The sequence below is a fragment of the Ruditapes philippinarum genome, unplaced genomic scaffold (genome assembly GCF_026571515.1).
Source record: "Ruditapes philippinarum isolate M1 unplaced genomic scaffold, ASM2657151v2 ctg2832_1_1_1_1, whole genome shotgun sequence".
In the NCBI taxonomy this organism is placed as follows: domain Eukaryota; kingdom Metazoa; phylum Mollusca; class Bivalvia; order Venerida; family Veneridae; genus Ruditapes; species Ruditapes philippinarum.
In genome coordinates this window covers 1-13570 of record NW_026863897.1, presented here as the reverse complement: position 1 = coordinate 13570, position 13570 = coordinate 1, and the positions used below count along the sequence as shown (strand labels likewise).

At 30.7% G+C, this 13570-nt stretch overlaps 1 protein-coding gene across 1 annotated transcript; it reads right to left on the bottom strand.

The window, feature by feature from the left end:
- Positions 1-2684: 2684 nt before the first annotated feature.
- On the bottom strand, positions 2685-12009 carry LOC132723730 (mucin-2-like; the record flags this gene model as incomplete). Its single annotated transcript, XM_060708496.1, is given in 10 exon segments — positions 2685-2796; positions 3443-3603; positions 4469-4624; positions 6706-6784; positions 7721-7882; positions 8253-8970; positions 9644-9700; positions 10163-10260; positions 11228-11369; positions 11861-12009. Coding segments are annotated over 9 exon segments (1721 nt in total), but the record flags the coding sequence as incomplete, so codon positions are not given.
- Positions 12010-13570: the final 1561 nt, after the last annotated feature.

The following is a 13570-nucleotide window of genomic DNA, read 5'->3' as shown; positions in this document are numbered from 1 at the left end:
TTTCTTTATCATTTTTTAAATTATCGATCAATTGAATAATTCATGAAATCTAATTTGTAACTTTGAATAATTCCTCGGCATCTTTACTAAACACGGATAACAAATTGAATAATTAAATAAAATGTTTCAAAGTTGATAATGTCATTTTAATACCATAAAAAATGTACCTTTTTCTCAATTATTGTACATATCACGGATTTATATTACATATAAATCCGTGTACATATTTATTGTTTTTATCTCATATAGATAAAATGAAACATGCTATTGTTGTTTTTTTTCTAATTGTAACGATATCAAACATCTACTCCAAAACCGGGAGAGACCGGACAATATAACGTGTGGTACTATTCGCCGGTCACTAGTAAATCCTGGTCAAAATAGACCGGGAGAGACCGGCATTTACCGATAGGAGTGATAAAAAGATATATCTATAAATAGGTTTTTGGAATATTTAGGTCATCAACTGATCATTCTAGGATACATGTACAACAATAACATACCATGACATGATAACCGACTGTGTACTACAAAATGATAAATAAAAAACCCCGAAGAGCGCGATTTATTGACGGAAAAGGTTATTTCATTTGTAAATGTTTGCATTGCGAAAATTCATTGTAACATATCGCGACATTTCATTCTTATTTAATAATCAAGCACCCTCATACCGATCGGAATTTTCGGCATTTATTATGACCGACTAAAAGACTCGAGAAGTTGCTTTCGCCCTTTCTCAAAATCTGATCTCATTCCATAAGAGCGCCGCGCTTCGGCGCGGACGCCAATGAGAAGTATATACTTAAAACACAGTGTTTATTATCCTTTACTGATTAATTATAAATACATTTTTAAAGTTTCATATATAACTCAGACCTTGAATTTTGCGACAATTTGTTTACCTAAAAGCACCGGTTCAATGAATTCGGTAAACATGACGATAACGTTTTGTACGACAAAGGGAGACTATGAATTAACTTTGTCCTTAATTTATTTACAGGGCAATAATGTCCCTTTGATATCGGTTGCACACCGTTTTGATTTGCAGTAATATTATTGGGGATAATACGCCGCTTGTCATGGAATGGCATTAACGTTACACATCGAAGGTTCCATGATAACCGCCGTATGAACACATCTGCGGACGTTTCTAAATTCAAAATTTCACCATTACCATGATAAAGCCGGTGCTAGGGGGTGTGGATAGTAGTTTGCAGTTGACAGAACCGTCCATGAGCAGGATCAATGAAATCGAGTCTGCAACATTTAGAATTTTAACGTTATTGACTTCCATTAGGGATTCTTATTTTGATATTTTTATGTTGAAAGATTAATATCGAGTACTACATTGCAATATTTATATTAAACGCATGCAAATTCAATAGGTACAATAAATCCATTACCGGCACTTATACAGGTAAATATATAGGATCTAACATGAGTTGTAATGTGATAATAAAATTTGATGAAAAATGTTCAGAAAAAATGTTATAAAGCAAGCCCAAGCTTTACGAGTTTCAAATAGTTTATATGAAAGAAATACTATGCTCATCCTTGAGTAAAATAATTTCATCACAGAAATTTATTTAAATCTATGAAATTCAATTTGAATATGTCTTATTTGAATTAAAGAATAAATAAACTATGTATGGGAAGCTGTGTTCCCTATTACAGGTGAAGTTAAGTTACTCTTTTCTTGAAAAATTGCCAGTTTTTTTTAATGTCACTGTATATTCATATCCTGACCCCCTATAATGTGTAGAATTTTTAACAACATATCTTCTCTGTGTGAAGTCAAAACATGTCTATTTTATATTTACAAAGAAACTGTTTAGCAATTATCAATATTTTCTAATATAAAATTTGAGCATAGAATTAATATCTTTAAATGGCAACTCATGTCAGATTCTTTTTATCATGTAACAAATAAACATTTAACCAAAAACACGGTCGACAATTGTTTTCCATTTATAAACAGGCTCTTAATATTAAAGTACCATTATGATTAAATTACACGTTTGTATAAAGAAATATGGTTATGGTTTAAACATGTGTATAAAAGCAAGGAAAGGCATGGGATATAACAATTTGTGCTAATCAATTAACATGTTACAGTATTTGAGCGTGTGAATACTGACATAAATATTCTTAAGCACTATAAAATCATAACACACATACTTTGCTAAAAACTTAATAAGCACAGCACTTTTTTGTAACAATAGCTTAAAGTGAATTAGTCCATTTTGGAATGCATATAATACTACATGTATAAACAATTTTGTTCAAAGTATTTACTATTTACTAGTATCATAAATGACAACAAATCACCAAATAAATATTTATGGATGTTGCATACATGGTCCTTAGTACATATTGCAATTACAAAATTGTTCTACAACAAAATATTATTTTGCATCATATAATAAATCTTATACTTAAGCACTTAGAACTCGATAATCAATTTCTTTTTCAAGAAATATTTTGTATATTAGTATATTCAAATAATATATTGCTATTGTGTTTCGTCAATATTTTAAATACTTGATTTACTTGATTAAAATTTGTCCATGGTAGACAAATCCACTTTTACCTGTTCTGTAGCAAACCTCAACTGGTCGAATTTAAGTGTCGACGCAATTTAAACACTTTTTATTGTTGCCAGAACATTGAAAACGAAAGTCAAGTAATCTAAATAACGTTTATTAGAATAACCATTTTTGTAAAAATAATCAAGAATTTCAGAAGATTTTGGAAGTGGCGGTCTAATAGAATTTTCCAAAGCCAAACTTCCGGAAACTACAAAAAAGAAAATTTCACAAAAGCTGGTTAATATAATAGGTAAAGGGAGATAAATAGGTATATGGAAATGCCGCGTTGTGGTTATCTGTTCTGCAGTGTAGTTAATAATTGAGTGATTTTGAAAAAAGTGCTCATCACACAAAAATGCAATTCATATATTAGAGAATGCTATAGTTTACACACCACGCCACGTAAATGCAAAGTAAATCATGTAATATTATTCTGTTGCAAACTGTTCTGATTTAAAATGTATTCAGAATGTTATAGGAAACTAGCTTTATCTTATAAATGTCTAAGGTCGTACTAATTCCTAATGTCACCTCTTAGCAATCCAATGAACAAAGTAAAACTTTATTGTGTAACGATGGCGGAGTCTTGCATCGAAGTTAAAATATCAACAAAAAATTTCATACAGTTTGTTCTTGTCCTCGTTGCTATCACGACATAATAGATATCAGACCTACTGTTTAAACATATACAGATCAGAGCATCATTTTAGTATAAAACCATCATACAAATCGGGAATAGTGGACAACGACAATAAAGATAATCTTCGGGTATAATTTTGCAAATGAAGACATCAGAAATAGGAAAGAAGTCGGTATGTATGATAATACAAATAAAACAATTTATAACTACGTACCTCATGCACTGCTGCACAGAGTTTCTAGAAGTTTCATTTGTATCCCATCTAAATGGTTGATGTCCTGGACTTGAAAAAGATGGTTTGGTCCAGAAACTATCTGCGGCAGTTCGCTTGTGTTCGTTTGTGAACCGGTGGTAACAGCATATTTATCAACATTTCTAAAATGTGAAGTCACGGTATTGAAAATTACTAACCAACATAGCAAATGAAGCAAAATTAGAATTCGCTTTTTTTTGCTCGCTAATTTTTCTATGGCGATAAAATTGAAAACATTGTAAAAACATGTGAGTCTTCAAAAGTTTTACCCATACGATGTTTTTATCATACATTGATAATTGACAATGCTTTACTGGAGTTGGAAAAGAGCACATCTACAACTATAAATTACTTGTCTGTTAACAGCTGGCAAAGCAGTACTTATTATTAATATCTAATTGCTTAAGAAGAATTAGAAATAATCATCAACGACTACAAATCTATTAGTTGAAATACACTTTAAAGATTTGTGATACAATATCTTACATTTAAAAATATTTATAAGGTTTTATATCTATTTTTATCTAATACATAATAATAATACGTAAATGTTTGGTCACGACGGCCTGCATTAACCATTGACTTTCATTTTTACAGGCTTAATTAACAATTAAACTGAGCCTGTACTGTATCAAAGACGTCTTAGTCTACCTTAAAGATCCCCTTTTCTTACATTGCTGACTTTCATGATCGTGACTTGCTTTATATTAGTGCATTTATGACAATTTGTGATATAATGTTATGTTAAGAAAAACGCCATTTTTGTATATTCTATCAAAATACACACCCTCTAGAATATTCAGTGATTCTATGTCTTAAATAAATTTTATTGTTTTAAACTTACCAGTTCTATATATAAAGTGTGTCAATCAATAATTGGTACATAGTGGAGGTAGTATAAATATAATTAAAGTAAGCTGCATATCCTCTTTATAACATTATGCAATGTCTCGACAATATGTGAACATGATGTCTACTATCACTTACTGTAGGAGATGATCAGTATCATGTACTGTTCTATCTGGGTCAGTGGAGTGACCATCTGTTATAAGAATAGTTACACTCTTGGCATGGTGACGTCCATTGTGGCTGAACTGACTATGTGCTTGATGAATACCACGGTAAGCGTACGACTCTCCAGTTCTGTGAATAAAATATGACAATTCAGGTCAGTAAAACAGCTTTAATTTATTTTTTCCAACAAAAAATAACTTATCTTAAAGGACGTTTGTAACAGTTGTCATATAGAAATAAAATATAGTCAGAATAAAAATTAGGATTCTTTAAACTTTGCATGACTTTAGAAAATCTTATTTGGAACAATACATGTGAAAAGAAATAACGAAAATAGAGGTTGCGATATTGTATTTGTTATTGACTCGAAAAATTACATCTCCTGGAAATTATATTGAAACTGAATTTTCCTTTTCGTTGGATATAGATAATGTTTGTTTTTTTTTTTTTTTTGTTTTTTATTATCAAATAATATTGCATAATGTGGTGTTTACAATTGTGGTAATATAATCATAATCGCAAAGACCGAACCCTTGTTATTTCTTCTTGTCTTGTCAGATTAAGATTTGACAAAATCTTAAAATAAGAAATATTTGCATATTTATATGTATTCATAGCTTAAAATGAGTGACAACATGATTGTTTTACCATTTTAAATGTTTTTATTTCCAAATCGGGATGGTAAGCTTTCCTTATTTTTTGCACAACTGTTTACATGGTTTAGCATTGGTTTTAGACACTTATCATAAAAATATGAAGATATAATAATGTCCGGTTGATAGATGAAAAAAATATAAACGGTTTCTGAACATACATTATCTCGTTTAAATTAACTTCAATTTCTTTTCTTTTTTCTCATATGTTTTTCTTTGTTTTTGTTTGGTTTTTTTCGTGTTTTTTTTTTTCGTTTCCTTTTATTTCAAAACTATGGATGTTTCTTACCACTAATACAGTTATATAACGACGAAATAAGTAAAACTTATTATATAAACATAACAGTTCTGTTTAAATTTATTAACCAGTATGATTGTGTGAAATGCGCAAATGAATATCTACAGTATGTGTGAAATGTAAGTATGTAAGTAAGTAAATTTTAGTATAGTGACATTGTGTTATGTACAATATAATAAACATACATTACAACATTACAAATTACAATACCCGGCCACGTTGGGCCTATAAGTCACTTTAAACTATATACAATTCATATAAATGATTTACAATAAAACATGTAAAGCATAGAAAAATTAATCGGAAATACAGTGGTCAATCATCAAAATTCCATATAAACAAGCAAAGCATATCAAAATTTCAAAAGCTATAAATTCTAAACAATGTTAAGATATGTTATTATATTTCTTGTTATTTTCAAATATGTCTGGTGATATTTTAACATGATTCAATACACTCAAGTAAATTTTTATTATGTAAAACATCAGGTCATTTATAAAGATATAACCTTCTTCTTTTCATACTTTCTACAATAAACTTTGCAGCGCTACATATTGATTTTGTATCACATAACTTAGTTTTTGAATATCAGACATATTGTCAAAGTCACTGCTACTCTCTTTACATTTAGAAATCAAATTAACACGTAAATCGTTGTATCTAGAACATTTCAATATAAAGTGAGTTTCATCCTCAACAACATTGTCAGTACAAAGAGTGCATATTCTTTCATCAACACGTAATCCCACGTATCGTCCTGTTTCTAGTTTGAGCGGAAGAATACCGCATCTTAATTGAGCTAAATGGGACCTTTCTGCTTTAGTTAAGGAAGACATGAGATATTTTTCTGTTTCATAGTCTTGTTTGAATGTAACATATGTTCTCAGCTTTGCCACATTTGTAACATTGTCAGACCAATTTGATTTGTATAGTAAAAGTAAATAGTCTTCAATATTCTTAAAACAACCGAGCGAATGAATATCTACAGTATGTGTGAAATGAGCGAATGAATATCTACAGTATGTGTGAAATGAGCGAATGAATATCTACAGTATGTTGAAATGAGCGAATGAATATCTACAGTATGTGTGAAATGAGCGAATGAATATCTACAGTATGTGTGAAATGAGCGAATGAATATCTACAGTATGTGTGAAATGAGCGAATGAATATCTACAGTATGTTGAAATGAGCGAATGGATATCTACAGTATGTGTGAAATGAGCAAATGAACATCTATGAGCAAAATAATATCTTACATGTATGGTATGTTTCCAATGGCGTGGATTACTTCTGCGACAGTGTGATAATGTTGTAGTTTGATATATGCACGTGCTCCTGTTGAAGAAAAAAACATGAACCAGTATTTAATAAACAAATAAAGAGAATTAGGTACATCATCTTGTTGTATATTCAATGATAGCTAAATAATGTTGTTTTTCTTTAATTCCATATTCAAGTATAGGCTTCACCACTTTAAGTTAATTAAATTAAACTGCCCATCTTTTTGTCTAAATAAAACAATTCGGGAAATTGTACTGACTGAATAGCGAACAGAGAGGATCATGACCAAAAGGTCCGGATGTGCCTGCTGATCTTGGTGTGCAATGGTCACATGAGTACAACATGTTGCTTCCAACAGGATAATTGTATTGGTGACATTGTGCCCATCCAATGGATGTGAGTGAACAGGTAAAAGTCAAAATAAGTTTGCATTAGCCATAATTTCTTTCAATTTTATAATCAATTTTGCATGAAGGCGAAATAACTCACATAGCGCCAGGGGATTTTTATAAATATCCATCGGAATTTACTCGTGACTTTCTATTTATAAAAGAGATGGGCAGTCTATTTATAGTCAGATTTATATTTTATCATTTCTCAAGATTTTTCTATATCAACTATTGGTAAATCACCATTATAAATGACAATTTTTTGAAATACATAGTCAATTTAGCTCAACTTGACAATGAAAAAAAGAGCATAATGTCACTTTAACAAAAAAGAAAAACTCGAAGGAAACTGTTAATAATGAAAAGGAAAAAGAAAACTACTGCAGGCTGGATTCAAAACAGTGATACGTAATGATACTCTTACTACGAACCAGGTTTCCATCAGGCTTTTAGTGTTCTTGGATTTATTAATATGCTAATTCTATTTTCAGTAAGGCCAGTGACTAATTTCAAAGTATGTAAAATGAATGACCATAAAATAAATTTTCCGAGATATTCATCACCTGTTATAAACCTATCAACAGTAATGAGTAAACCTTACTTGTTGAGTATGTTATGACACAAAACTCTGCATCTGCTGATGTCTTTGACGAGATAGCTAAAATCATACTCGTGACAAAGTTTAACTCTTTTTCAAATCCTACAGGACCAAGACTTCCTGATGAATCAACAATAAAACATATGTCAAGTGTCTTGTTACAATCTGAAACAAATTAGATAACGATTATTAAGATAGTATGCTAGTATCACAAATAGTGCTTTGAAAATATATAAAGTTACATAAAACTTTGTAACTTATGATTGTCATTATTAATTTTCAACACGTAACAACAAATTACATGGATTGTTTCAATTTTAGGAACAGACAAATACGAATTTACTTTAATATAATTGAACGAGAAGAACAACATTTTGTGAACAAAATAAAGACGACAATGGTCTTCGATAATGGATTCATGTTTCTTGAGAATTCGTTTTTCTTTCTTTACTTTTTTTGAAAGGTGTAACGCTTTACAATATGATTGTATATCGAATAGGTATGTACATGTATATTGTTAACATTTATCATCTACCTTGTGATGATAAAGTTGTCTGCACGGTGGAAGTTGGATCTTTTGTTAAATTTATTGATGAAGTATCTTTCGTTACAGAAACTAAAGGCGTAAAAGATGTTGTTCTGGTCGACACCTGACTTGTTTGAATTGATGATTTATCTTCATGAATAGTAGACACTTTTTCTGTCGATTGAACATGTACTTGAGCAGTAGACGCGAAGGAAGTTGTTACTATTGTTTTCGGGGATGTTGGATACGAGAAGATATCTGCATGTTTTGAAGACGATAGAGTTCCTGCAGGTGTTGAAGACGATTGAGCCCCTCCAGATGTTAAAGATGAAAGAGCTTCTGCAGATGTTGAAGACGCTAGACCTCCTGATAACGTTGTAGATATTTGCCTCCATGGTGATGTTGCCGACGCAGGTGGCTCTGAAAATGTGGTTGACGCGAATGTCTTTGGCATGAAGGTGGTGGTATATGCTGAAGATGCACCAGAGGCTGAAGTTGTAGTACTTATATTTGTTAATGCCATTATTGTTGACAATTGTTTTGTTGGTGTCATAATCTTTGTTTGATTTAGTTTTGAAGATATTGTTGTATCTGAAGTAGGTGACAGTGACGTAATTGTTCCACTGTTATGAAGAGTACATTTGTTGTTACAGAAGTCGTCATTGCAACATGTATGACAGGGTCCAGCAACGTTATTCAAACTAAGCTGCTCCATTGCCTTGCATTGCTGTAATATCAAAAATGTAACTTTTATATTTTGATACAGCTCAATTATACTTGAAAACGTAATTTTGCAGTACAATATTGTTTGTAATAAACACGCTTCGATTGCAAGGATTAAACTTGCCTCTTCTTTTTATAAACATTTATTACCAGTTTGCTTGTGTGGTGCATGATGATAAATCGGTTCTGAACATTATTTTATGTTTCTGTAAAATTCATAAGAAATAAATGAAATCAGTATCAAAGTAACAACAAGGATGTAACTAATGTAGGAATAACCAAGTAGAAAAAAGTGAAATAAAGGCAATAAGGCATGTTATGGGTATATAATGCTGTAGTTCCTTGTAGGCCCGTCCACTACATCCGGACAGTATCAGACATAATTTTGGTTAATTGAATCCACAGTAAAGGCATGGTCCAGCACGATCAAGAAGATAATGCAATCCCTACTATATTTCTGGCATTCCGAATAGAAAAAAACACCTGTTATTATAGCACCTAGAGGTATTACAGCGCAAGACAAGTTGAAGATAAAGGAAGGTGATTATTCCCAACCCCCAAACCCCCAACCCGCTTTATCACGCACTGTCAACCCCACCCCCCGCTTTATCATGCACTGTCAAAGCACTTGGGTCGAGAAAACAATTTAATACTGCATAAAGAATATAATTACTTACAAGTGTAGGCGCACATTCACTTTTCCAATCATGGCCGTTTTGTTGTAATGCACACATCTGTGTAAGGAAAATAAATAAATTAATAGACATGTAGTATTAAATACCAATGATGAGCAAATGCAACATTATACAAACTTTTAGCATTAATTAAATAAGCTGAAGACACTGAATTTGCAATTGTAGTTTATTCAGTGAGATCTTTCAGATATTTTTATATCAGCTCAGTCTACTTCATTTATTTAGAGATGTTTTATAATATCAAGTGGAAACTTAGTAGCATATAGAATATACAAATAAAAATAAAGTAAAACAGAATCCATAAAGAAAGCCCAACACAGCAAAATGTTGTTAGCTGGGCTGCATTCATGTGTACATAAATCATCTTTGAATAATATCAATATACTTACAATATTATGACTATTAGTATATTGCGGCATATTTTTATTGCTTGCTTTTTGGCTTAAACTTTAAACATTAACGAATACAAATTATGATAGCGGCATAGAATATTAACAGTACGTGGTCTGCATTGCAAAGTGTTGCATCCCGACAACTCGTAGGGTTCAGCTGGTGTTGACAATCGAAGCATATTGGTGGTCTTTGTTGCGGTTTTGAACCTAAGGGTAAAAAATGTTTAAAAGTGATGTTTGCTAAATACTTATCCATGGCATATTATAGATCAATATTTGACATATCGTGAATGTTTTGTTGAATGTTGTTTCTGTTTCAATCACGTAATAGCTCGACATTAAATCACATGTTTAGTGAAATGATTTTCTAGGGCATGTAGAAATAAAGATATTATATTGAATGATGAGAGTTTATGTTTGTGCTCTCAATACGCACCTATGAAAATGACAGATAAAACAAGTCTTTTTTTCTATTTGACATTTCAAGATATAACAAGTCGTAACCATCTATGCCCATGGCACTTTGTGTGCTGTTAAAATCAAATTTATTTTCTAAACTTATTATTAACCTTAAGATCCATTATGTTGCCATTTAGGATGCCGTTGCCTTAAGCAATTGTGCGAGCTGCGTTTTGTAAACGATGCACATCTAATTGCTTTATTTTCTAATGTTTTAAAAGTTATTCAAATTATTTTAAAACTGTCCTCGCAATTGAGCAGAACCTAATTTGTTTACAACTTATATAGGTTTGAAGTATTTCAAATAGATATAATTTTCCGAAATTTTGCATCAATAGGAGACATCTGTTCAAATCTTCCTGATAACTAATAATGAATTCCATGTCATTTTCTTTGACAAATCATTTTGAAAATCATGAATTTGAGAAATACTAAGAAATCTTAACTATATACTCAATCCAGTTCATTAAAATCACTTTGAAAGCAGCAAAAGTCTTTGTCAATGAATATCTTTTTTCAGTTTAAGTTCAGTTTTAGTATTCAAAATTTTACATTTAGCATTCGATGAAATTTTATCAATGACATCAAATAAAATTTAAGTTAGCAGTAGGAAAGTTTTTTTTTTCAAAATCATCTAAAAAATTAAAAATGTTGATATATACAGTATAACGATCACAAATCTTTATTGTTATAAATCACATTACTGAACAAGTACCTATTTGGCCACAGCCTACTATATTGCAAAAATCGTCTTCACAGCATTCCATACATGTAACAACATCTGTCTTAGACACTAAATTCTGACGTTTGATCAAATCACGACTTGTGACAGATCGTTTTATGGAACACAACATCGCCTGGAAACGCAACAATATTAAAAAAGGTGTATAGAAATATCAATTTTAAATAGATAATATGTCCATAATACTTTAACATTTTTGTTTTAACTTGTTTGGCTACTGTTGTTGAGATTCCAATTTTACTGTTTTATTTGGTAAAAGAGCAAGTCCGAGGGTTGCTATACTTTCTGATCTTTTAATTACATCGATCACATTTTAGAAATTGCAACTATTGGATGTATGATACGTTGCATATTCCTAAAGCCTCATCAATAAAGTCTGCAATATAATTCGCCTTTTAGTGTTTCTGTTATTTTCGTTAATTTTGTGGCCCTAGATTTTTCTTCATTTTTTTTAATTTGATTACATCACAAGGTAAAACTCGAAATATGGCAGAAACTTTAAAATTGTAACACTCAAAACATTTTATAAATAGCTTAAATATTTCTCTTTACATTCTTTTTATAGTTGCAAAAATAAAGTTCTAGCAATGTATTATGTTGACTTACAGAGGCACATCCGCTGCTATAGAGTATCAAACCTCCGCTTGTAACGACTTGCTCCACATAACACATACTGTTACCGGAACAAGTTGTTGTTATACGACAATCATCAGGGCGTGGAAGTTCCTGACATTCAAGACATTGTAAACTTTGAGCTATAAAATAAAAACTTTGTTTTAAAGTGTTACATTATACATTATTTAATTTTTAAATTATTAAAAATGATATTTTACTTCATATATGTTACATACAAATTTGAATCTAAAATAAACAAATTATTTCTGAAATTACTACACAATGTATAATAATAAAGATATATCGACTTTCCTTGTTTACAACAAAATAAGCTAAGAAAAAAGTATGTGCCTGCAACCAAAGTGCAACATTGTTTGAACATTTGATCTAGCATAAATTTAAGCCAATACCAAAAGCAAGGGTATAACATTTGTTACAAAATATATTTACTTAAGTTTCCGGTTATATTTACAAACGGTGTCTTTCCTGCTGTATTAACGTTCGACTGTTAATAAAATATTTTCAAAAATAGTCCAAATAAAAAAGGGACATAACTTCTAAACATTACTTTCGGATAATGCCCCTTGCCTAACGACTGATCCTTGTCATGATCTCAAGTATTCCAAATTTTATATTGAGAGCAATTATAGCTTTGAAATCATCATTAGATATAAGAGAATTTTGACAAAGACTCGATTCTAGTAAAACTGAATAATAACTCAAAAAACTTTAATTCAGAAAAATGTCTTTCATTAGTACCGTGTCATGATCATCAAGCGTTCCAAGTAATAAGGTGATACCAGATATAGTTTTGAAATAATTCTACCTCATAGACAATTTTGACAAAATTTTAAGTTTAAAAGGGGAATAACTCTTAAAATATTGTTTTCTTATTGTCTTAAAACTAACTGATTATTAAGAAATTTTGTTTATTACTGATTTTGCACGACGGCAAGAACGACGCAGTGATAATAAAATGTCGTATAGCTGGTTGCACAGGCTAATTAGTCATACATGCTATATTCAAAAAGAATGACAAGTCAACATGTATATACATATATTAGGGTTTTTATTTCTTAATGTGCACTATGGAACATGACATGATTTATGAGTATTATAGTGCAGGAGAAAGCATACGGACTGACCTTATGTCAGGAATGATTTATATATGTAACTCTAAAACGTGTTATTTATATACATTATAAAATGTCCTTAGGACAGGTTGATATTATATATATACGATTCTCAAATGTCAGAGAGGGAGTTCCAGTTTTGGTATTCCACTCGTTCACATGTGTGTTTGTATTGTAATATTTAAAAGTATTTTTAACATCCGTGATTTCTTCCCTCCGTTATACGACAACGGTTGATTTGGCGCCTAAGACCAGCCGATTCGAAGCACGATTTTGCACAGCGGGACACAACGAAAGTACCCTGAAATAGAAATTAAAGGTGAGTGAAACGTTTATATACATAATTTGCAATTTTGAAAAATGTCAGATCAAGATTTTAGCTACAATTTTTGAAAATTTTCAGATAAATTGCAACAATATTTCAACTGTCATGGTACACAGGTTATCAGAAATAGTACAAAATTTTGATGGAAATTCTAAAAATTTTGATGAGATAAAAACTATAGAAAAATATGCTATTTTAAAAGGTTTTTATAATAAAATAAAATTATTTTTTTTTAAAAAATTT